General features: G+C 38.4%; 1 protein-coding gene across 1 annotated transcript in view; it reads right to left on the bottom strand.

Annotated features, from left to right (window-relative positions):
• Nucleotides 1-234: 234 nt before the first annotated feature.
• The window catches only part of LOC126094650 (zinc finger protein 511-like), a 101,530-nt gene continuing 78,843 nt past the window's right edge, over nucleotides 235-22,921 (bottom strand). Inside the window, exon 4 of the mRNA XM_049909149.1 lies at nucleotides 235-386. Coding sequence (XP_049765106.1) covers nucleotides 336-386 — 51 coding nt within the window. The 3' untranslated portion in view covers nucleotides 235-335. The remainder of the gene's footprint in view (nucleotides 387-22,921) is intronic.

Raw genomic sequence — 22,921 nt, 5'->3', positions numbered from 1 at the left:
TTGATCTAGCCATACATTAACAATAAAAAATTAAAAAAAGAAAAAAAAACTGAATTTCTTCAAGTAATGCAAGAAGGAAAAATTTGATACTTAGTATGTGTGTTGTTATTTTACCTTAACTTATACTCTGTCAAGAGACTGTTGCCATTTTATGTAATGTACTCATGTTCGCATTTCTTTTTAAGTTACTTCCCTGTGTAAAAATGTCATGTACAAAGGAAGTAAATTACTTACATGCCACGGCAATGTTCTTCACCAACAATGTCACACATACACGGCCTAGTAAATGTATTGCACGCTGCTTCTCCAGGAGATGAGAACGGAACTTTCGAATATCAATGACATGCTGTGATCTGCGACAGTACTTCCAACGTCTTCTCCATTTCCTGTGAGAAGTGGTAGATAGAGCATTACCTAGTACAGACACAGTTCACTGTGTAAATGAAACCACACACTTAAATACTCTGCAACTGATAGTAATGTCAAAATGGTGTTAACATTATCTCAAAAAATTCTTCATAAATAAGGCTGTTTCTCATGGTAAATTTTCATTTTCTCTCGTAAGTAAAGACCATTACTCAAAGCATTTACACTTCAAAGCTACATTTAAATTACTTAATTTTTTTTCTAAATAATTGTCAATCATTAACTATTTTATTAAAACTGTGATTTAGAAATTTCTTAGCCTTTAACTTTCTTTGCATTGTAACTAACTCACTGATTACCAGAAGCAAAATTTCACTGTCAATATGGACAAGTTTGCAAACTGTTTCAGAATCATTAGAGTTGACAATCATTGTCATGTCACAATCAGCATGGCAAAACTATACAGTTCCATGACACTCATGTACTAGCTAGGCAGCCATTTACTTTCAAGGTAGAGATAAGAGAAGAAAATGAAATTCTGAAGCAGCCAGCCAGCATCAGTTTTAATGACAGATAGTCTCCCTATGTCTTGTCTGTCTGCAGTAGCTGCCCTACAGTTGGCAACGTTTGGGAGACTGCTCCATCAAGTGGGGCAATAAACATAGCAACTGAAATTACAAAACATACTGTGTTTTCTTGGCTGACACCAGGTATCATTGAAGTATAACACTGTGTGATTCTAAAAACTACTATCAATATAGAATATCAGTCCCCACCTCCCCACTCCTAGAATCCAATCAAAAACAGCATGCAATGATGTTCTTGACAAACTGAAATTACACTACATAGGATGTCCCTCCTAAGAGTAATGAGGCACATTTTCTCTGGTGTTTTAGCAGATACCTCCTTTGGCAGACATTTGCAATTATTTCTTTTTCTTTTTTTCCTTTTGTGCAATGTATAGCTGGAGTCAGCCTAAACGAATACTGCTCAGCTGGTGTTCTCCACCTACAAATTGGTAAAATTTGGTGTTGCTTGAAGTACTAACTGTTTTGGATGTCAGGTTAAAAATACTTATTTTAACATGGGAGATATAAATTACATATGCCATAAAAAAGGCGAACTTACAACAAATTAGTTTTCGTTAATTTTCTGGATACAGAAAATGACATGAATGTAAAAACCTGAACTTGACATGAATATTAAAAAAATTCTGTAACAAAATTCACTAGGTATTTCTGTCTTTTGCCCAATTTTTCATGCTCATTTGTCTCTGTTTATTTTTACTGAATATGCCAATGATATTTTCAATGTCCACATATGTTTCTTTATGGATATTTGCAAGAGCCAATCCATTTAGTCTCACCAGCCCCATTGTGTTACACAAATAAGTCTTTATTCGTCTCAAAATAGATAAGCTTAGTTCAGGAGTGCTTGTGGCAACAGGAATAGTCCCGAATATTTGAAGTAAAACATGTATGTTTGGGGAAAACTGCTTGTCACAGTTCTTTAAAGCTTCAGTTGCTGTTTCAGGTCTTTTACTTTCACCAACCCATTTTTTCTTCCATAGTTTCAGCTCTCCTTTCATTAAAATACATCCAATCTATATTAATAAATAATAAGATGCCCATTTTAAGTTAAATGATATTTATCGGTTTAGATAGTAAGCTATTAGCCACTCTCATTCTTTTGTTAACTTGAAATACATTGCAACCTATATTGTTACATAATTATAAAAAAATGATTGAATCTGTTGAAGCAAAATATTCGCTGATTTCTGAAGTCATTTTATCCAGTTTAAAATGGCCACCCTTGTCACCACCCCTGCTTATCTTTCAATTGAGTTATTTGGAACACATCAATATTAATCAACTATTGCTTAAAGTTATCACGAATGTTTGTGTGGATAATATTATGCTGCAGAGTGAAAAATGTCACAGTTTCCATCTACACAAGTAAGCACCTAAGACATCCTCTTGATATCCAATAATTTACTACCCTGTCTAATGACCAAGTAGTTTTGGTCCATGTTGTTAAGGGGAAAAAATAATAAAATAAAATGGGTTGCTGGGCCGTGATTCAAAATAACAGCATCCCATATTGGTACCATTGTTCTTCTAATTGAAGGAAGTATGGTTGATGACGTGGTCATTACAGATTAATCCTAAATCAATTGAGTTATTTAAAACACATCAGTGTTGATCAATTATTGCTTCAAGTTATCATGAATGTTTGTGTGGATAACACTATTGTTCTTTGTAAAATTCCTGCACTCTTTCTCTGGCAGCATGTCTTTTTTTCTGTCCCCCATTAAGTTCCCACTGATAACGGAAACCTTTAAAGATGTGGCCCAGTGACCTATGCTTTGTCTGATCTGAGATGTCTCATCAGTTCGATACATCTCGCAATCTTATCTCACATCCATGAACAATTTGTTGGTAACTGTAGGTCTGCTTTCAAATATCATAATCTCTATTATTCATTCACAATCTTTTGACACATTATCTTGCTGAGGATTTGTCCTTCAAATTTCACAGGTTTAGTCCCAACAAGCCCGTCATTCAGAGGCATTCACTAGCATACACACTGTTTGAATTTCTATTTTGTACGGTCTTAGATTGTCTGCCTCGAGATGACTTCTCTCTTGCATAAAGCAAGTTTCTGCAAAAAGCAGTCGCCTTTTTCTCTCACCTGCTGTTTTCGGCAACTCTTTCACTAGTTTTTAGTTGTGTGATTGCCCCACAATATTTAAAACTGTCAACTGCTTCTGCATTACCATGCTCTCTTTCTCTCTAGATAATGACGGACTGCTCTGATGTTTGTCACACATGTATCAAAAGAAATTTGGAGTCAGGCTTTTTCTGCTTATTGTTTTAGTATATCCACAGGGTGGTGCACAAAATGTGTTACCATTTTGTTTTTGAATATAAACTTTATTGTCAATATAATCTGAAAGGAACATATACTACAATGAAGAGCCGTCTATGGAGATTGGTTCTAACTCAGCACATGCTCAATATGTCCACCATTTCGTTTCCTAACTTCCTTCAAACGGACACTGAAGTTAATGATTACCCTACGGCACATGTCTTCTGTAAATTCATTTTTCCTTTAGGTACCCCCAAAGAAAAAAGTCTCATGGATTGATGTCTGGACTATTGGGGGACCAATTTTGTCCGTCATTGAAGCGACCTGGCAACCTGAGTGAAATGATCTGCATGTCGAAATGCTCGTGTAAAAACTCCAACACAGTGTTTGCAGTATGTGGCCTTGCTCCATCTTGCATGAGCCACTGCGTGTTGAAGGGCAAGGCAGTAGCTGGAAGCTGTGGAATGAAGCTATTGCGAAGCATGCTCAAATAATGCTCACTGTTTGCAGTTTCTTCAAAGAAAAAGGGTCCAATAAGTCCATGACTGGAAATTGCTGCCCACACTGTAATCCTCTGAGCATAATGTTGTCATTCATGAAGCACTTGTGGGTTTTCAGTGGACCAAAAGCGTACATTTTGTTTGTTAACCACACCGTCTAAATGAAAATGCGCCTCGTCTGAAAACCAAACGTTGTTGATAGTTTCCTCCCTATCCTCTGCCCACTGAGCAAACAGTAGTCTCTGCTGCTTGTGTTCTTCAGTGAGCTTCTGTGCACAGGTCATCTTGTACAGGTAAATATGGAGGTCACTTTTAAGAATGCGTTGAACGGAGCGTCTGGATATTCCCAGTTGCACTGCTGCCTTTCTACACGATTTCCCGGGACTTCTCTGTACAGCAACTCGTACCGCTTCAATATTCTCCGGCAAACAAACAGGCTTAGGCCGAGGTCGCTTCGCTTCCAATACTGTTCCTTCCTGTACAAATTTATCGTACAATGTGTGGATGATCTTCTTGCAAGGGACCCATCGTGTGTTAAACTGTTGTCGAAAACGGCTCTGAGCCACAACAAGGCTTTTCATTTCATGAAAAAGTAACACAACTGCCGATCGTTGCTGTGTCGTCAGTCTTCCATTGTCAGCCATTGCTGCTTACTAGTCTCCTAGTGGCAGTATCATGAATTACATGTCATTTCGTAACTCATTTGTTTTTCCAGGCTCTGCTGGTACTGCTGTAGAGATCCCAGCGGGATATCTAATGTGCATCGTAAACTGTGAAAGAAACAGTTGGTAATACATTTCATGCGCCACCCTGTATATTGTCTGTGGCTGTGTTAGTGTTCCTCAATTAGACTGTGAGATTGTAGGTGAAAGCAAGGCAGTTGCTCTTGATCCTTCTTTTAGATACTCCAGTGTCTACATAGCCGAGCAACCATTTCCTGCCTAGTTCTTTTTTCCAGTCATGGATGATTTCCAAATCCAAGTTAAAGAGAAATGGTGACAGCTCATCAATCTCTCTCACCCCTGCTTTATTATTAGACTCCTTGGAGAATTGCCCCATAAAATACCTTAAAATGGGTACCCGTTAATGTCAACTAGATAATTTCTGTTGACTTGGTGTCCACTCTGGATTCTAGCAGTATGCCAAATAACACTTCCCTGCTGTCCAAATCATATACTTTTTGAAGTGTAGAAAGACTACCACCACATCTTTGTAGAAAGTTTCCCAGTACTCTTTCCAACCACCAGATCTGTTCCACACGCGATCTTCCTTTTCTGTAGCCTGCTTGTTATTCCTCAAGCTGATGATCTATTTGTTCCACTATCTTTGTCTGCAGTGTGTTTGATAGTAATTTATGTGTTATAGGACCAATCAAACAGCACAACAGTTGCTGAGATTGATTCTATCACCTTTTCATGCAAAGGATGAATCAGATCAGTTTTCTAATCATCATCAGGGATTAATTCTGATTTCCAGGTGTTTTCCATTTCTTGCTTCAATGCTGTAATTGTCATTTCCTCACCGCTTTTCAGTATTTCTTCTGTTATAGGGTCTTTCCTTGAGGCTTTGTGATTCTTCAGTTTTTTAACTATTTAAAGGTATTTTTCGCCTGGTGGGATCGAATTTTCATTACTTTGTTCTGGAATTATTCATGACCATTTTATCTTCCAGATCTTCAGAATTTAACAATTTCTCAAAGTGTCTGGCCAAGAGTCACAATTTTCACTGGCAGTTTCCCATTTTTCTTGGAAAATTTAGGGTTGAAGGTTGCTACCCATTTAAGTGCTTTTTGGTAGTCCTGTAGAAGGTTCCGCTATCTTTGTTCTTAAATTATGTTTTAGTGCTTGAATTTCCCTGGAGATTTGATTTATTTTGGTTTGCTCTATGATCTTCATGTCTGTCAGTACACTAATCTTAATGTCTCATATTTGCTTTCTATTTTGTCTCCATATCATGCTTTATATCACCAAGGGCATAAAAATATCGTGTCAGAGAAAAAGAAAACTGTATATAATATCCAGACAATCCAATAATCTCCTCCAGATGAACTATTATAGGACTTAATGTAAAATTTTAACTAAAGTCATTTAAAAATCTAAAAGTATGTGCATAGAATCTGAAATTAATTGTTCAAATAATAAAATCATAATGATTTGGAATGTAATAAAGAGGGAAACAGGTACTGCACCATCTGACAATGTAAAAACTGCTGTCCTAAAAATTAATGATTTGGAAATAACTGATAGTAAACAGATAGCAGACACATTTAGTAATCACTTTCTAACAGTCACTTCTCAAATAGGTTGCAGTGGTGACCTAAGAGAAGCTGCAGATATTCTGAAACTTAACCTTCCACAAAGTTTTAGTGATAAAAATGTACCACCCATAACTGTTAATGAAATTAAAAAAAAAATTCACTCATTGAAAAGTAAAGGATCTTCAGGTATAGATAAAATCTCTAGTAAACTGTTGAAAGCCTGCAGTAATGATGTAAGTGTAGTACCAGCTCACTTTTGCAACACATCTCTTTGTGAGGGAGTTGTTACAGAGAGAATGAAATATGCCATTGTGAGACCTCTTTTCAAGTCTGACGATGCTACAGATGTCAAAAATTATTGTCCTGTCTCTCTCTTAACAACGTTTTCAAAGGTTCTTGAAAAGGCAGTGTATAACAGGATTGTGGCACATCTTGATGAACTTAATATTATTAACCATAGACAGTTTGGTTTTCAAAAAGGGGTTTCCACAGAACGTGCCATATACTCACTCACAAATGATGTCTTGGTGTGTATTAATAGTAAGAAGTCACCAGTTAGTGTCTTCTGTGATCTTTCCAAGGCCTTTGACTGTGTAAACCACAAGATACTCTTGGAGAAGGCCTATCATTACGGAATCAAAGGGCCTATACGTAACTGGCTAAAAATCATATCTTGAAGACAGGAAACAAAAGGTGGTTCTAAATGGCTGCAACAAAGGATCTTCTATCTAGTGGATTCTGAAAGGTGCAAAATACAGCATGGAGGTCCCCAGGGATCTTTCCTTGGACCCTTGCTGTTTTTAATATATGTTAATGATTCACCCCTATCCATTAGTAAAAATTGTGAATTCACAATGTTTGCTGCTGATACAAGCATTGTAGTAGATGGTAAGTCTACTGCTGATGTGGAGACTGATGTTAATGATATACTCAGAGAAGTTACAGCTTGGTTTTCAATTAATTCTCTTTCAGTTAATATTAAAAAAAAACTAATTTTATACAGTTCCACACAAAAATAAACTTCAGAAAATATAGTAATTGCTCATGACAACCGGGAACTAGAAGAGGTGCACTCCACTAAATTCCTAGGGGTTCACATTGACAGTAGGCTCAACTGGGAACAGCATGTGTCCCTTACTCTAAAAAGGCTTTCACCAGCAACTTTTGCTTTAAGAATCATTACTCGTTTTGGGGACATCAACATTTTCAAATCAGCTTACTTTGGATACTTTCACTAATCAATGAGTTATAAAATAATCTTCTAGGGCAATTCACTGGCCTAAAAAAATCTGAACTACTCAGAAGAGAGCAGTCAGAATCATGTGTGGGGTACCTCCACAAACCTCATGTAGAGAACTTTTCACTCAGTTAGGTATACTGACCACAACATGTCAGTACATATACTCTCTGATGAATGTTGTTAATACAGACAAAGAGTATAAAACAAATTGTTCATACGATAACTACAATACTAGAGGTAAAGATGATCTACATGTCGAACTAATAAATTTATCACTTGTCCAGAAGGGAGTAAAGTATGCTGCTCTAAAGACTTTTAATGCATTGCCTTATTATATTAAATGTACAAGAGAAAATGAAATGCTGTTCAAAGGTACATCAAAAAAATACTTGCTTGACCATCCACTGTACTCCTTAGATGAATTCTTTTCCAGAAATAATTCACTACCTTAATAATAGATGTATTTAGTCTCTTAGTTATTAGATGGATGATACAATATTCTGTTAATGTTATAGTGTTAATATTATAGTTATAATGTTATAGTGTGAATTGCTATACTAGTTAAATGACAGCTTTTAAATGAGAAAAAGTGATATTTATTAATATCTATATCATTGTATTTTATTACTATTCTGTCGCATTAATTGTATTTGTACAATTGTACTGACATGTTCCAAATCCAAGTGAATCACTCGCATGTACGGATCCATGGAATACACATACCAAATAAAATAAATAAAAAAATAGGCATCTGCTCATAGCACTCTTCAGTCCACTACCAGTGCCTAGGCCTGTGTTGTAATGGTACACTTTCCTTGGCTGTACTTGCCAGATTTTCCTGGATATACTCCCAGGTTTCCATTTTCCTTTTCCGTAGAAGTCCTTGAAAGTCATTTCAGTTTTGTTGTATTTTTCAAAGTTTCGCTGCGTTATTCAATTTACATGTAGCCTTTTCTTATTTAATGGAACAGGCTTGAGGTTTACGTGTGACAAGAAGTGATCTCACTCTAGATTAACTCATTCTGAGCTTTCATGTTCATAATTTATCTCATGTTTTGTGCTGAAATGGCAGACTGTCTTTGTAAATAATATTATTCTTTCGAGAAAATGGAAGCATTATGTTGCCATTGAGTACAGAAGAAAATTTTTTCATGTCATGTCTCTTTAATAGCAAACAAAGGATTTTAGTTGGATAGATTAATAAATTGAGCTGTCAATCGTCGTTTGACTGGTAGATAATTACATAAAATATTCTTCATAGCTAAGTCTCAGAGCAATTCCTTTTAGGCAGGTGCATTAATCACCTAACATCTGTAGCACTATCATGTGCTAAGTTAGTGTTGTCTGCAGCTTACAAATATTGACATAAACAGCAGACCAATTGAGTGTAGTTTTAGAGAGAACTGTTAATAAAACTTTCATCGACATCAATAATAAATTGTTTGCATCCAATTCCCTGTCATCGTCAAACTCTGAAAAAGACTCTCAATATGTACGTCAGAAACTGTAAAAGATTAGATCCAGCTCGTGCTTCAGATATGAAGATGTAGAAGCAAAGGAGAACAATATCAAATTCTTGGGATTAAACAGTGATCTATTACATTTGAGAGCTCCAAAGTATGATAGCCACTATTACAGAGAAGTGTCACAGAAGAAATATCTTGACTATGGCCTTAACATATCAATTGTCTACAGTGTGTGTGTAACAGTGTGCAAGGAAAATAATTTTACTTCAGAGAACACAGAAAAGAAATGGTTTTACAGGAAAATTTTCACTGAAGAGTTCAGTCCTTCTTTCCATTGCCTAAGTAATAACACATATGATGACTGACAGATTTTAAAAAAAAAAATTGAAGGAGAAGAAGACAATGCAGCTGGAATGAACTATCAGAATCAAGAAGCTATGCACAGGTATTCACAGATGATGTATTCTAGGATATTGTCTCATCTTAGCAACAATAATATTGTCAGCAAAACGCAATTTGGGTTTCAGAAGGGTTGCTTACTGAGAATGCCATTTACATTTTCACTAATCAGATTTTACAAGCATTAAATAATAAAATAGCTCCAGTTGGTATTTTCTGTTATCTGTCTAAGGCATTTGACTGTGTGAATCACAGTATCCCCCTAGATAAATTAAAGTTTTGTGGGACTGATAGCAAAAGCAGCCAATGGATAATGTCAAATTTAACCAAAATACTGCATAAGGTAATTCAGTCAATATAGGCTAGTCTGGAGGGCATAATTCTGACTGTGGAGAAAACATGTATGGGGTTCCACAAGGCTCAGTCTGAGGTCCACTAAAGCTCTTCATATATGTCAACAATGTTCTGTCTAATATACAACAAGCAGAATTAGTTCTCTTTAGAGGTGACACCAGTATTGTAATCAATCCAAGCACACACACAGAAATAGAAGAAATGGTAAATAAAGTAGATAAAATATCATTGACTAATTTTCTGTGAATAGTCTTGTCATCAATTTTAAAAAGTCACGACATATTCAGTTCTGCACGTCCAGGAGTACTACACCAATAATAAGTGTAACACATGGTGAAGAAATAATAAATAGGGTGGAAACTAAAAAAAATTTAGGTGTCAATACTGATGAGGATTTAAGTTGGAAAAAAAAACAACAACACATTTTCGAGCTTGTGACGAAGCAAGCTGGGATCTGTGGTGTCGCTGTCAGACACCACACTTGCTAGGTGGTAGCCTTTAAATCGGCCGTGGTCCGTTAGTATACGTCGGACCCGCGTGTCGCCACTGTCAGTGATTGCAGACCGAGCCCCGCCACACGGCAAGTCTAGAGCGTCTTCCTAGCACTCGCCCCAGTTGTACAGCCGACTTTGCTAGAGATGGTTCACTGACAAATTACGCTCTCATTTGCCGAGACGATAGTTAGCATAGCCTTCAGCTACGTCATTTGCTACGACCTAGCAAGGCGCCATTATCAATTGCTATTTATCTTGTGATGCCTGTACCGTCAGACCGATGTTCACCAATTATGGATTAAAGTTAAGTATTCCAGCAGCAATGTACCTTATTGGCTATATTAATTAGATTGTCCTGTTCCAAACCTCACGCCAGCCTGCGTGAGCTTAAACGCGTGCCTTTCGGCTACCGGTCATAGTGGCTTGGCTGTCTTGCCAAGTCACAACAGGATCTATTTACTTCCTCTCTTTTTTTTGCCATCTGCCTCCTTAAATACATTTTATTTTCATTTTGGCCTAATTACCATTAACATGCGTGAGTATAATCTTCATTTCCAGAAAACAGAAAGGTCGGCCCACAGTCTTAAGGAAAATAGGACCAGGTCTAATTTTGTGCTTAGTTTTGTGTATGTAATTAATTTCCTAATTTATTTTGGCTAGTCCTAGTTAATATCTTTTGTTCTGGGGTGAAATCAGTAATTGTTTTGTGGCTTAGGTTCTATTGTTGACTTATAAGCAAATATAAATTCTTTAATAGGTATAAACATTTGGAAGGGGAACTGCTAGGATTCTTAAAGCATTTATTTGGCTCTATTCAAAAACTTATTAGCAAATCCAGCCCTTAATTAATTCCAAAATAATTACCAGGTTTGTCAAAAGCATTGTTTGTATAACTATATCTGTTAATTTCATTATTTAAACAAATAATTTGGCCTAATCTCTGTGATGGAATAAACGGTTAAAAAGAAGGAACTTTTCGATGTATTCACTTAATTGAATGAGATATGTTTTAATTGTAATTTCTGTAACTTAAAACACTGAACAAATAATAGTTTCAGTGCCTATTATCGTGAGGATATGCAAAGGATGGATTTTTGGTTGTGAGACAGTCAGTCCATGGCCGATTTTCAGAAGGGATTTATGTACTGTTTCAAGCAACAACAATACATCAACTTAACAGTGAAATGAGTGCAACACAAATAGGCCATGTGTTAGATCAAGTAATGACAATACCTATCCAAATTATTTATGAAATAATGTCACACGTGCCGTATTATTCTGCAAAAACTGTGAACTGTGTGGATAGGTTTTTACTGCTCATGAATGTTCAACAGCAAACTGTTGTTGCACTATGCTGATATTGCCTGCAACCTATTAATGAGTCTTATCAACCGATAGTGAACTGGCCAGATAACTGTGAAATGTGTGTGGGGAGGGGTTGTGAACAGTGACAGTAAAGAACTGTGAAACACAACTGTGTAACTGTCGGCTTCGTCATTTACAGTAGTCAGTGTTGAATTTCTATCCCCCATTTTCAGCTAGTATAACAATGCAGTATGTCAACACTGAGGGCTATTGCTGAAGGAATAAAGCAGGCGAATGTCACAAGCTCTAAAACAACTTAGTTCAGCCATTTTTGCACTTAGAATCACTGCAAATCTTGGGGAGAGACAAATTTCATTCAATAATGTCATATGGAATAATGTTCTGGGGCAACTCATCTTTAAGAAAGATGGTCTTCATTGCACAAAAATGTTCTGTAAGACTAATATGTGGTGCTCACCCATGATCATCTTGTAGACATCTATTTAAGGAGTTGGGCATTCAGACTACTCCTTCACAGTATATTTACTCCCTCATGAAGTTTGTTGTAAATAATCCTCTACAGTTCAACGATGTACATTATTACAACACCGGAAGGAAAACTGACATTCAATACTCCGCATTAGTCATCTTTAACACAAAAAGGGGTGCAAAGCAAAATTGCAAAACAAACTGAGAAAGCTTTTCTTGGAAACTCCTATGCTGTACAAGAACTTCTATTACTGTACTGAGTAAAAGGTGGTGGGTAGGACTTACTAATCCACAACATCTGTATATATTTTTCCTTTTGAAAAAAAAATAAATAAATAAAGAAAGAAAGAAAGAAAGTAAGAAAATCCACTCAGAAATGTTCAACTGTAACCATATGTACAAATTAATTTGCAATGTGAATGCAAAATAACTCATTCCACATCATTATGATCTATCACGCAAAAGATCCATGGATCAAGAAACTAACTAATGAAGAGACAAAAGCAGATCATATAAATCACCTTGGACCATTAGAAATGTCTTCCAGTGCCACATCTCAACAAAGGTCAGTAATTTTATTTGCACAAGCTCTAGACATTTGACTTAGTTATTCATGAAATAGCATGCAACAATGGCTACTGAGTGGTTTGAGAGGAACCAATTGATTGACAGGTCAGTAATGACACATATCATGTGAGTTAAAATGGGCTGAAGATCATATCAAACACAAAACTAGGATTCTGGTCCGATAATTCTGCTAGCCATAACAAACATCCAAATAGCATACACACACAAACACCTTTTTTTCACAACACAAAAGAAATTTGCCTGAAGTAACTCCTCAAAGCCCACACAGCATTCACCATCTCAATACCATAAAAAGGCTAAACTTTCCAATCAGGAACTCACTGTTCCACAAGAGTGGGATAAAGTATTTGAACATGTCTATGTATAAGATGCAATCAAAGGATTTCAATGACTTCATTTCTTTATTCATGTCATCTCAATATCCTTTCATCCATCATTAAAAATGTAATGACAGTGCAATTTGTCTTATTTCCAAGGTGGCATGGTCCAAATGCTGTACAGACAGACTTGGAGATATATCTTACAAGACAGACATTTCAAATGACAGGTTTCCATGAAATTGACATTTGACAATGACAGAGAAGGAAAGCTGCTACTCACCACATAGCGGAGATGCTGAGTCGCGATACGCACAACAAAAATAGCTTTTGGCCATTAAGGCCTTTGTAAGCAGTAGACACACACACACACACACACACACACACACGTGCACGCGCACACACACACACACACACACACACACACACACACACACACACACGTCTGCAGTCTCAGAGAACTGAAACCACACTGCGAGAAGGGGTGAGGACAGTGACTAACGAAGCTTGAGGCCAGGAGGGTTACGGGAAGGTAGGATCTATTGCAGGGAAGGTTCCTACCTGTGCAATTCAGAAAAGCTGGTGTTGGTGGGAAGGATCCATATGGCACAGGCTGTGAAGCAGTCATTGAGATGAGGGATATAATGTTTGGCAGCATGTTCAGCAACAGGGTGGTCCACTTGTTTTTTGGCCACAGTTTGTCGGTGGCCGTTCATGCGGACAGACAGCTTGCTGGTTGTCATGCCTACATAGAATGCAGCACAGTGGTTGCAGCTTAGCTTGTAGATCACATGACTGGTTTTACAGGTAGCCCTGCCTTTGATGAGATAGGTAATGTTAGTGACCGGACTGGAGTAGGTGGTGGTAGGAGTATGTATGGGACAGGTCTTGCATCTAGGTGTATTACAGGGGTATGAGCCATGAGGTAAGGGACTAGTAGCAGGGGTTGTGTAGGGATGGACAAGTATATTGTGTAGGTTCGGTGGACGGCGGAATACCACGGTGGGAGGGGTGGGAAAGGTAGTGGGAAGGACATTTCTCATTTCAGTGCACGACAAGAGGTAATCAAAACCCTGGCGGAGAATATAATTCAGTTGCTCCAGTCCCAAATGGTACTGAGTTGTGAGGGGAATGCTCCTCTGTGCCCAGACTGTGGGGCTTTGGGAAGTGGTGGGAGACTGGAAAGATATAAAAGATACCAACCACCTCCTCGACCGACTCTCCACAGTTCTTGTCCCTTTACCACACGGTGCCCTGCTCGTCACTATTGATGCCACCTCCCTGTACACTGACATTCCTGATGCCTTACTGCTATCGAACACTACCTTTCCAGATACCCTATGGATTCCAAATGAACAACCTCCTTTCTGGTCTCCATGATCAACTGTATCCTCACCCACAATTACTTCCCCTTTGAAGGCATTACCTACAAACAAATCCACGGCATGGCTATGGGCACCCGCATGGCACCATCCTAGGCTAATCTATTCATGGGCCATCTAGAGGAATTCTTCCTAAAAACCCAGAATCCTAAACCCCTCACCTGGTTCAGATTCATTGATGACATCTTTGCTATCTGGATTGAAGGTGAGGACACCTTATTCACATTCCTCCAGAACCTCAACAACTTCTTCCCCATTTGCTTCACCTGGTCCTACTCAACCCGACAAGCCACCTTCCTAGATGTTGACCTCTGCCTCAGAGATGGCTACGTCAGTACCTCCATCCATATCAAACCTACTAACCACCAGCAATACCTCCACTTCGACAGCTGCCACCCGTTTCATACCAAGAAGTCCCTTCCGTACAGCCTAGCCACCCGTGGTTGTCGCATCTGCAGTGACGAGCAGTCCCTCTCTAAATATAACGAGGGTCTCACTGAAGCCTTCACTGACCATAATTATCATCCAGTCCTTGTACAAAAACAAATTTCCCTTGCCTTATCTTTCCAATCTCCCACCACCTCCCAAAGTCCCACAGTCTGGTCACAGAGGAGCATTCCCCTCACAACTCAGTACCACCTGGGACTGGAGCAACTGAATTACATTCTCCGCCAGGGTTTTGATTACCTCTTGTCATGCCCTGAAATGAGAAATGTCCTTCCCACTATCCTTCCCACCCCTCCCACTGTGGTATTCCACCGTCCACCGAACCTACACAATATACTCGTCTATCCTTACACAACCCCTGCTCCCAATCCCTTACCTCATGGCTCATACCCCTGTAACACACCTAGATGCAAGACCTGTCCCATACATCCTCCTACCACCACCTACTCCAGTCCAGTCACTAACATTACCTATCACATCAAAGGCAGGGCTACCTGTGAAACCAGTCATGTGATTTACAAGCTAAGCTGCAACCACTGTGCTGCATTCTATGTAGGCATGACAACCAACAAGCTGTCTGTCCACATGCCACCGACAAACTGTGGCCAAAAAACAAGTGGACCACCCTGTAGTTGAATACGCAGCCAAACATGATACCCCTCATCTCAATGACTGCTTCACAGCCTGTTCCATATGGATCCTTCCCACCAACACCAGCATTTCTGAATTGCGCAGGTGGGAACTTTCCCTGCAATAGATCCTACCTTCCCGTAACCCTCCTGGCCTCAACCTTCGTTAGTCACTGTCCTCACCCATCCAGTCCCCTCCCTGGTCCCATTCCAGACTACACAGCCGTCATTTCACCGCCACACCCAGTCTTTTAATTTCTTTTATTTTTATTTCTCTCCTTTCCGCTACTTACCCCCTCCCCTCTCTGCACCTTCTCTCCTACCCCCGGTCTAAACTGCAACGCTTCACTGTCTGCCACTCCCACCATACTATCCCTCCCACTCCCCACCCCAGCCTCCTCCTTACCCCCACCCAGTTGCCACTCCCATCATGCATTGGTGCTGCTGCTTGCAGTGTGGTTTCAGTTATCTGAGACTGCAGACATGTGCAAGTTGTGTTTGCGCACGCGCGCATGTTAATTGTGTGAATCTTTTTGTTGTGCCTATCGCGACTCAGCACCTCTGCTATATGGTGAGGAGAAACTTTCCTTCTCTGGTGTTGTTACATTCCATCCTCAATTTTCCAGTGTTTGAAATTGACATTTGTGGATGATGAAGTGTTGCTCTACAATCACTATTAAAGTACTTCCTGAAGTGAAGGATATAAATCCAATAAGTACGCAGACCTCCGGATCTGAACACAGTGTGTCACATAATACTGAGCACAATTTTATAGAGCATACCTAATGAAAAGAAATATGATAATCATTCAAATTGTGTGTGAAACCTGTGAAGATGAAATGTTCAGAGCAGTGCAAGAATTCACATTATTTTGTTTCAGGAAGGGGTGTTAATGTATTTTATGCAGTGATGCACATGAAAACTGTGTTGTATATGTAAATAATAACTGTCTGAACTAGTAAATAATTTATTTAACATGCTAAAATTATATAAGGGATTCTTACAAAGTTTTGTGGAAGATACAGGCATGCACCCTACTTTCTAGCTCCTGCGCCTAGCAATAATCAACGCTATGGTTCTGAATATTGTTTAAGTTCATAAATACAGTAGTTCCTTATGTCAATGATATTGTTATTCTCAAAGTGTACTTGACCCATTCAAAATAATATGATACACTAAATATTTTATGCTCACCCTGTAAAACTAGCAAAAAGGATTGAGTGTCTTTTTGTTGTGCCTATCTACGACTCAGCATCTCCACTATATGATTCTTTGAAAGATGAGATTTTGGATACCAAATATAAGTTCTTTTGGAAAGCCCACATCACTTAATCTTTTAAGCACAATCACAATAAGAACATTGTCCCATGTACTCAATGACAAAAACTTATACTTGAAGGTCACATTAGCCACTGCAAGCACAGGGAGTTTTAGGCTGCACACTAGAAAGATTGTCTACAGTTCCTTTCCAAAAACTGAACTGATGCCTTGAAAGTAAATTCTTTAATTCCAGTCACCATTCTAGATGGGGTTTAATTAGCTGTTCTAGAGTTTTTTCAACTACTCCAAAAGAGAATCATCTTCTAAGATAAGTCATAGGGTCTGTGTTACCTCATGTGTTTCTACATTTGTCCCATAACCAAACTGATCTCCCCCAGCGTCAGTTTCTATTAGTTTGTGCATTTTCTGTAAATTATTTGCATAGGTATTTTTCAACCATAACATTAAATTTATAGTTTGGTAATATCCACACATCAGCACCTTCATTCTTTGGAACTGGAATTATTCCTTTTTCTCTTGCAGTCTGAGGGCATTTTGTCTGTTTCAGCACACCACAGGAAAGAATTCTTACCATAGCACCATGTCTCCCATCTCATCTCCATTTGTTTCTTCTTGCGTTTCTATGATATTATCTTTAAGTTCATTTTACTTGTATAATTATGTCAACTATATATACTTTTGACATGATAAATACATAAATTTTACTTGTATAGCCCTTGTATATATTACTTCCACATTTCAGCTTTCCCTTCTTTGCTTGGTATTGGGCTTGCCATTTGAGCTCTCGATATACACATACATGCTTCTGTTTTCTCTCTTTAATTTTCCTACAAGTAGCACCTGTTTTTCCCTTGGACATGCATTCTTCTTTAGCTTTCTACCAGTTCATCTTCAATAGTATTCCCCTCCTGTGTTTCAGTCAATTATTGCTTAATGCTCCCTCTGTAACTCTCAATAAACTCTGGTTGTTTCAGTTTGTGCAGTACTTACCTACTTAGGTGCCCATCTTTTGCAATTTATTGGGTTTTAATCTCTGGTTCATGAACACTGGAAATGTTTAAAATCTGGATCAAAATCTGTCTTATCTGTCTACAAGTCTGTTACAAGTACATAACCATTTTTTATTGTTATTCTAAAACCAAGTGTTAGCAACAGTTAAATTACACTCTGTGCAAAATTCTACTAGGTAACTCCCCTTTCCACCAAACTACATTCTCCTACTATTTTTCCTTCTCTCCCTTTTCCTATTGCCAAATTCTAAGATGCCATTACAATTAAAATTTCATTCCACTTAATTATCTGAATACTTTATTTTATCCCAACATACATTCTTTCAAACTTGTACTACTGTTGAGGATGTTGACTTTGTGTCTGTCTGGGCTATTATGCTGCATTCACTATCCTATTCACAGTACCTTACCCACATCCCTTTTTCTATTTATTCATTATTACACTTACTCCTGCATTACCCCCATTTGATTTTTTTACTCACCTGACCAGAAGTCCTGTTCTTCATGCTACATCACTTCACTAATTCCCACTGTATCTAACTTCACACAATCCATTTCCTTTTTTAAATTTAACTTACCTATCTGATTAAGGATTCTGGCACTCTACCCTCCAACCCCTAGAACACAAGTTTTATTTTTCACGGTGGGAACACCCTCCTTAGTAGTCGAGGGCCAGAGATAGAAATGGATGACTACTTTATCTCTGGAATATTTTACCCTAAAGGACGTCTTCATCAATACGCCACACAGTAAGGCTGATGTCGTCAGAAAAAACAACAGCTGTGTTTTGGTTGGTTGGTTGGTTTGGGGAAGGAGACCAGACAGCGAGGTCATCGGTCTCATCGGATTAGGGAAGGACGGGGAAGGAAGTCGGCCGTGCCCTTTGAAAGGAACCATCCCGGCATTTGCCTGGAGCGATTTAGGGAAATCACGGAAAACCTAAATCAGGATGGCCGGACGCGGGATTGAACCGTCGTCCTCCCGAAGCTGTGTTTTCCTCTTGCTTACAGCTGTCTGCAGTACCAACACAGTAAGGCTATGCTGACTAATGTTACAAGGTCACATAAATCAATCATATAGACCATTGCACACACAACTACTGAAAAGGCTGCTCCCCTAGTCAGGAACCTGAGGTTAGTCAAGTTTCCCCAATGTGGTTACACCTAAAGTGAGGTTACCTGTATCACTGAGGCATGCAAACCATGCAACTTCAGCATGGTACATTGTCTGATATACATTTGATAAGCAGAACTCAAGGCTGAGTAACAACTCAGATTCATCCTAGTTAATCTCTTAAGGCTGCTTCACCTGCTCTTCACTCTCTTTTGCCACCTAGATACTCCGGGTCTTCATTAAACGTAATAGCATACGTCATAATAAATATTAATATTTCTTGTTTTATGGGCAAAAGAAAACATATGATAGCTAATTTCCCCAGTACTGCCAGCCAGTTATTTTTATTTTATCATATTTCCAACAAACAAAAATGAGAAACTAGTTATTACATGATTGTTCTTGCCCATCATGATATTAGCTCCATATTTACACAAATGCCCCCATGATAGACAGAGGTGGAACTGCAGGTGTAAGGCTACACAGCCAACTCTTTCCTTTCCACCATAATCAGATCTGATATTACAGAACCTTATATGTTGAAATTCAGGCTACAAAGGATGCACTGCACCAACTTTGTGTTTGGAAAAGTAAGTTTACCTTTCATGGTAAGTTTATACATAGCTATCATCTGCAATTTCCAGCCTCCAGCTGGGTCTGTTTAGAACAAAGTTTCTCCATCTTTTCTCATTCATCCAACATGTTTCCCTCTCCATTCTTTCCCAGTCTGCTCCTCTCCTCGTCACACATTTCTTCACTCCAATGATTTATCTGTCTCTCAGCCTTCCCCTAGGTAAGTTGCCTCCTATTGTCATTTCATGGGGTTGCCTTGGTATCCTGTCAGCTCACTTCCTTTTAATATGCCCACACAATCTTAATCTTATCTTTTCTATGGTCTCTTGCATGGGCTTCTCTTTCACTATTTCTCTCACTGTCTCATTCCTTACTCTATCAATTCTAGTAAGTTCTATTCAGCTGTCCTGAAATTTTATCTCACAAGACTATATCCTGCTCAACTGCCTTTTTCTTTTTTAGTTGTAGTATTTGCTTACTTTTTGCTGGTACATCCACTTACTTTTTGGTGGTCCCCTGTTGCTATTCTCCTCTATTTCTCATTGCCACCATCACTTAACAATTCTTGACATTTAATTTCAATCCATACTGTCCCACCACTTCCTCCCATGCATTTGCCCTTTGCATTTGTACCTCTCCTCCTCCATTTACTCACACTTTGGCTCCTACTTACACTGCCATTATCTCATCCATAATGATTATGAAAAATAGAGGGCAAAGTGAACTCCTCTACTTCACCCCATTTTTCTGTTGAATTCAGTTAGTCTTCTCTCCAGCTACTTTTACACAATTTGCAGTTCCTATTATTCTTCTCATAGCCAGCCTCTAAATTCCCCTCATCTTGCTTCTTTTCACATTATCATAAGGCTTCTCAGTGTCCCTGAACACTGCTACTAAATTATCTCATATTCGTAGTGTCTCTCTTGGAGATGCCTTGTGTCAAAAATTAGATCCACTGTCAAGCTTCCTGGTCTAAACTCATATAATTTCTTTCTCAATCCTCCTCCTACTATCTTCTGTACTCTCTATTCCAAAATCTTCGCAAATACCCTCACAGTATAACACATCAATGCAACACCCTTACAATTTTGAAATAGTTTCCTGCAACTCTTCTTAACAATTTGGAGACTGGCCACTCAGAAGAATATTTGGTTTAGGAAATCAGCCATTTATACTATTGTTTACAGTGTTACTGGTACATATTTAATTGATGTTTCTTCAAGGGTAATACATATTAAAAAAGGGACAAACTTCAAGATTTATTTTTCATATTTCCTTTAGTTCCTTGACAGATTACAAATTTTAAAATAATGATGATGGAAAGTACAATTATACTTCCCAGAAAAAAATGTGAGGTGAGTTATTGAGCAATATCTTCTTCTTGAGCTTCCAAAATTTGTTGTTCATTCAACAAATGTGACGTATTTGTAGCAGAATTACAGCAAACCCCAAAACTTAAAGCATACACACATGGAATTATGTCATTGTGATCAGATTGGCTCAGCCATTTACAACAGCAGCTGTTATGTTCACTAATGTCTCCTTTGAAATAATTCTAGAAACTGACAACAGAAGGTAGCACCAGTCGTGGGGCATGTTGCGAGATTTCCGTACACTGTTCTCAGATGAAATGAGTCCATTTTTCAAGTGATAGGTGGCTTGTGTGTCGAGAAAACTGTAGCCTGACCTATATTTGGGCACAGTTTTTTAATTTAAAGTTGCAGCCCAAGTTATGCTCAAGCCTGGTCTCTGATGTGTTAAAAATTGGCACTATGATTCCCTTTTTTCCAGTTTTCAGGTCTCCTTTCTTTCCACACTGTTCTCATGACCTGACAGAGCCACTGCACTTCAACATTGGCAGCTGCTCTCACCTTCTCCACACTTACTTCATCCAGTCAAGGTCCTTTTTTGGTCTTTATTTCTTCTTCCACTTCTGTCCCATTTGGTCCATCTTGCTCCTCATTTCCAAAAAATGGCTCTAAGCACTATGGGACTTAACATCTGTGGTCATTAGTCCCCTAGAACTTAGAACTACTTAAACCTAACTAACCTAAGGACATCACACACATCCATGCCCGAGGCAGGATTCGAACCTGCGACCGCAGCGGTCACGCAATTCCAGACTGAAGCGCCTAGAACCACACGGTCACACCAGCCGGCTTCCTCATTTCCCTCTGCCTTATGTCCATTGATGTTTAGCAACTCTTACAAAAGTATCCCTTCCCTATTTCCATGATTTCCTAAACACCTTCATCTATACCTACATTTTTACATAAACGTCCAAAATGATAACCACCCTCAAAATAATATACAGTGGAAACTCACTGAGGGAAAAAGTAAGTCTTGGAAGTCATGATAATGATGTGACAGGCCTACTAGCCATGAAAGGCACTTCAATACAATAAACAAAATGTCCAACACTATCACACTACTCTATAAATGAAAATTTTTACTAAATTTGTAGAGCACAGCTTACGTTGCAAAGTCAAAATAAAAAGTAAAAAGATTTGTTACAAAACAAAAAAAGTTATTCCAGAATATCCACAAAATACATCAGTAGCAACACAACAACTAATTTCAGGTCAAAGTTGCTTTGCTTAGAATTTGCATACCAATGCTAAGAAATTATTATTGGTCTTCTTTTTAAATCTTGGTCACTTCTGCTTCACATCACTATGTAACCCCTCCAATAATGCTGCATAATAAGAGCCAGTCACTGTTGTACCCTTTTCCAAATAGTCAATGATGATTACGCACCACAAGTTTCGAAGACATTTACCATCACTTTTACCAGCAAAAAAAACTAGTTCCCATTTTTATCTTTGCCTAACCACTGTTATGGCTGTAGTCTTGTCTCCAGCATGTAATGATGGGCACACATTCCACATAACACCACCAGTAGACCTCCAAATTACACTCTGAGTTTTTCAAACAACATTCTGAAATGCACTTTCTCAAACATTTCCGATCTGGAGTCAATATAATAGGCTTCGACTGTGCACTCAGCCTCTCCATGTGCAGAACAAAATTTAGGAAATTATGTAGCTGTTCATATAACAATATAAAAATATATCTTGTATTCATGTGAGGGTCTTATTTTGTGACACTACAAATTATACAGGAAGTAATTTCTTCAGCAGAAAAGTGAAGGGGTTGTCCAAAAAGTGCCAAGGCAATTGTAGAGCTGGGACAATATATCTCTTTGTGTGTGTGTGTGTGTGTGTGTGTGTGTGTGTGTGTGTGTGTGTTTATGTGTGTTTGTTTTACCTTTCAAGAAGACTAATATCTGAAAACTTAGCTATGAGCTAAATGTTTATGTGACTATATACTGTTCAATGTGTCACCTACATGATTAGGGGTTACCTTTAGTCTTTCCATGGTATCCGTTCCATCCAGGACTAACCAGTATCATACCAACCATGAATACATTTACTTATCTATCAATAAATAGTCTTGAAAACTGGTGCAGAGTTCTTATAGACTTCCAATTCAGCTTCTATCTTTTTATCACAGTGTAGTACTAATTTTTATCCAGTGCTGTTGTTGTTGTGGTCTTCAGTCCTGAGACTGGTTTGATGCAGCTTTCCATGCTACTCTATCCTGTGCAAGCTTCTTCATCTCCCAGTAACTACTGCAACCTACATCTTTCTGAATCTGCTAAGTGTATTCGTCCCTTGGTCTCCCTCTACGATTTTTACCCTCCACGCTGCCCTCCAATACTAAATTGGTGATCCCTTGATGCCTAAGAACATGTCCTACCAACCGATTCCTTCTTCTAGTCAAGTTGTGCCACAAATTTCTCTTCTCCCCAATTCTGTTCAATACCTCCTCATTAGTTATGTG

This window comes from Schistocerca cancellata, chromosome 8, assembly GCF_023864275.1.
Source record: "Schistocerca cancellata isolate TAMUIC-IGC-003103 chromosome 8, iqSchCanc2.1, whole genome shotgun sequence".
NCBI classification, from domain to species: Eukaryota; Metazoa; Arthropoda; class Insecta; order Orthoptera; family Acrididae; genus Schistocerca; species Schistocerca cancellata.
The sequence above is the reverse complement of the archived record's forward strand: the minus strand, read 5'-3'. Positions and strand labels throughout refer to the sequence as shown.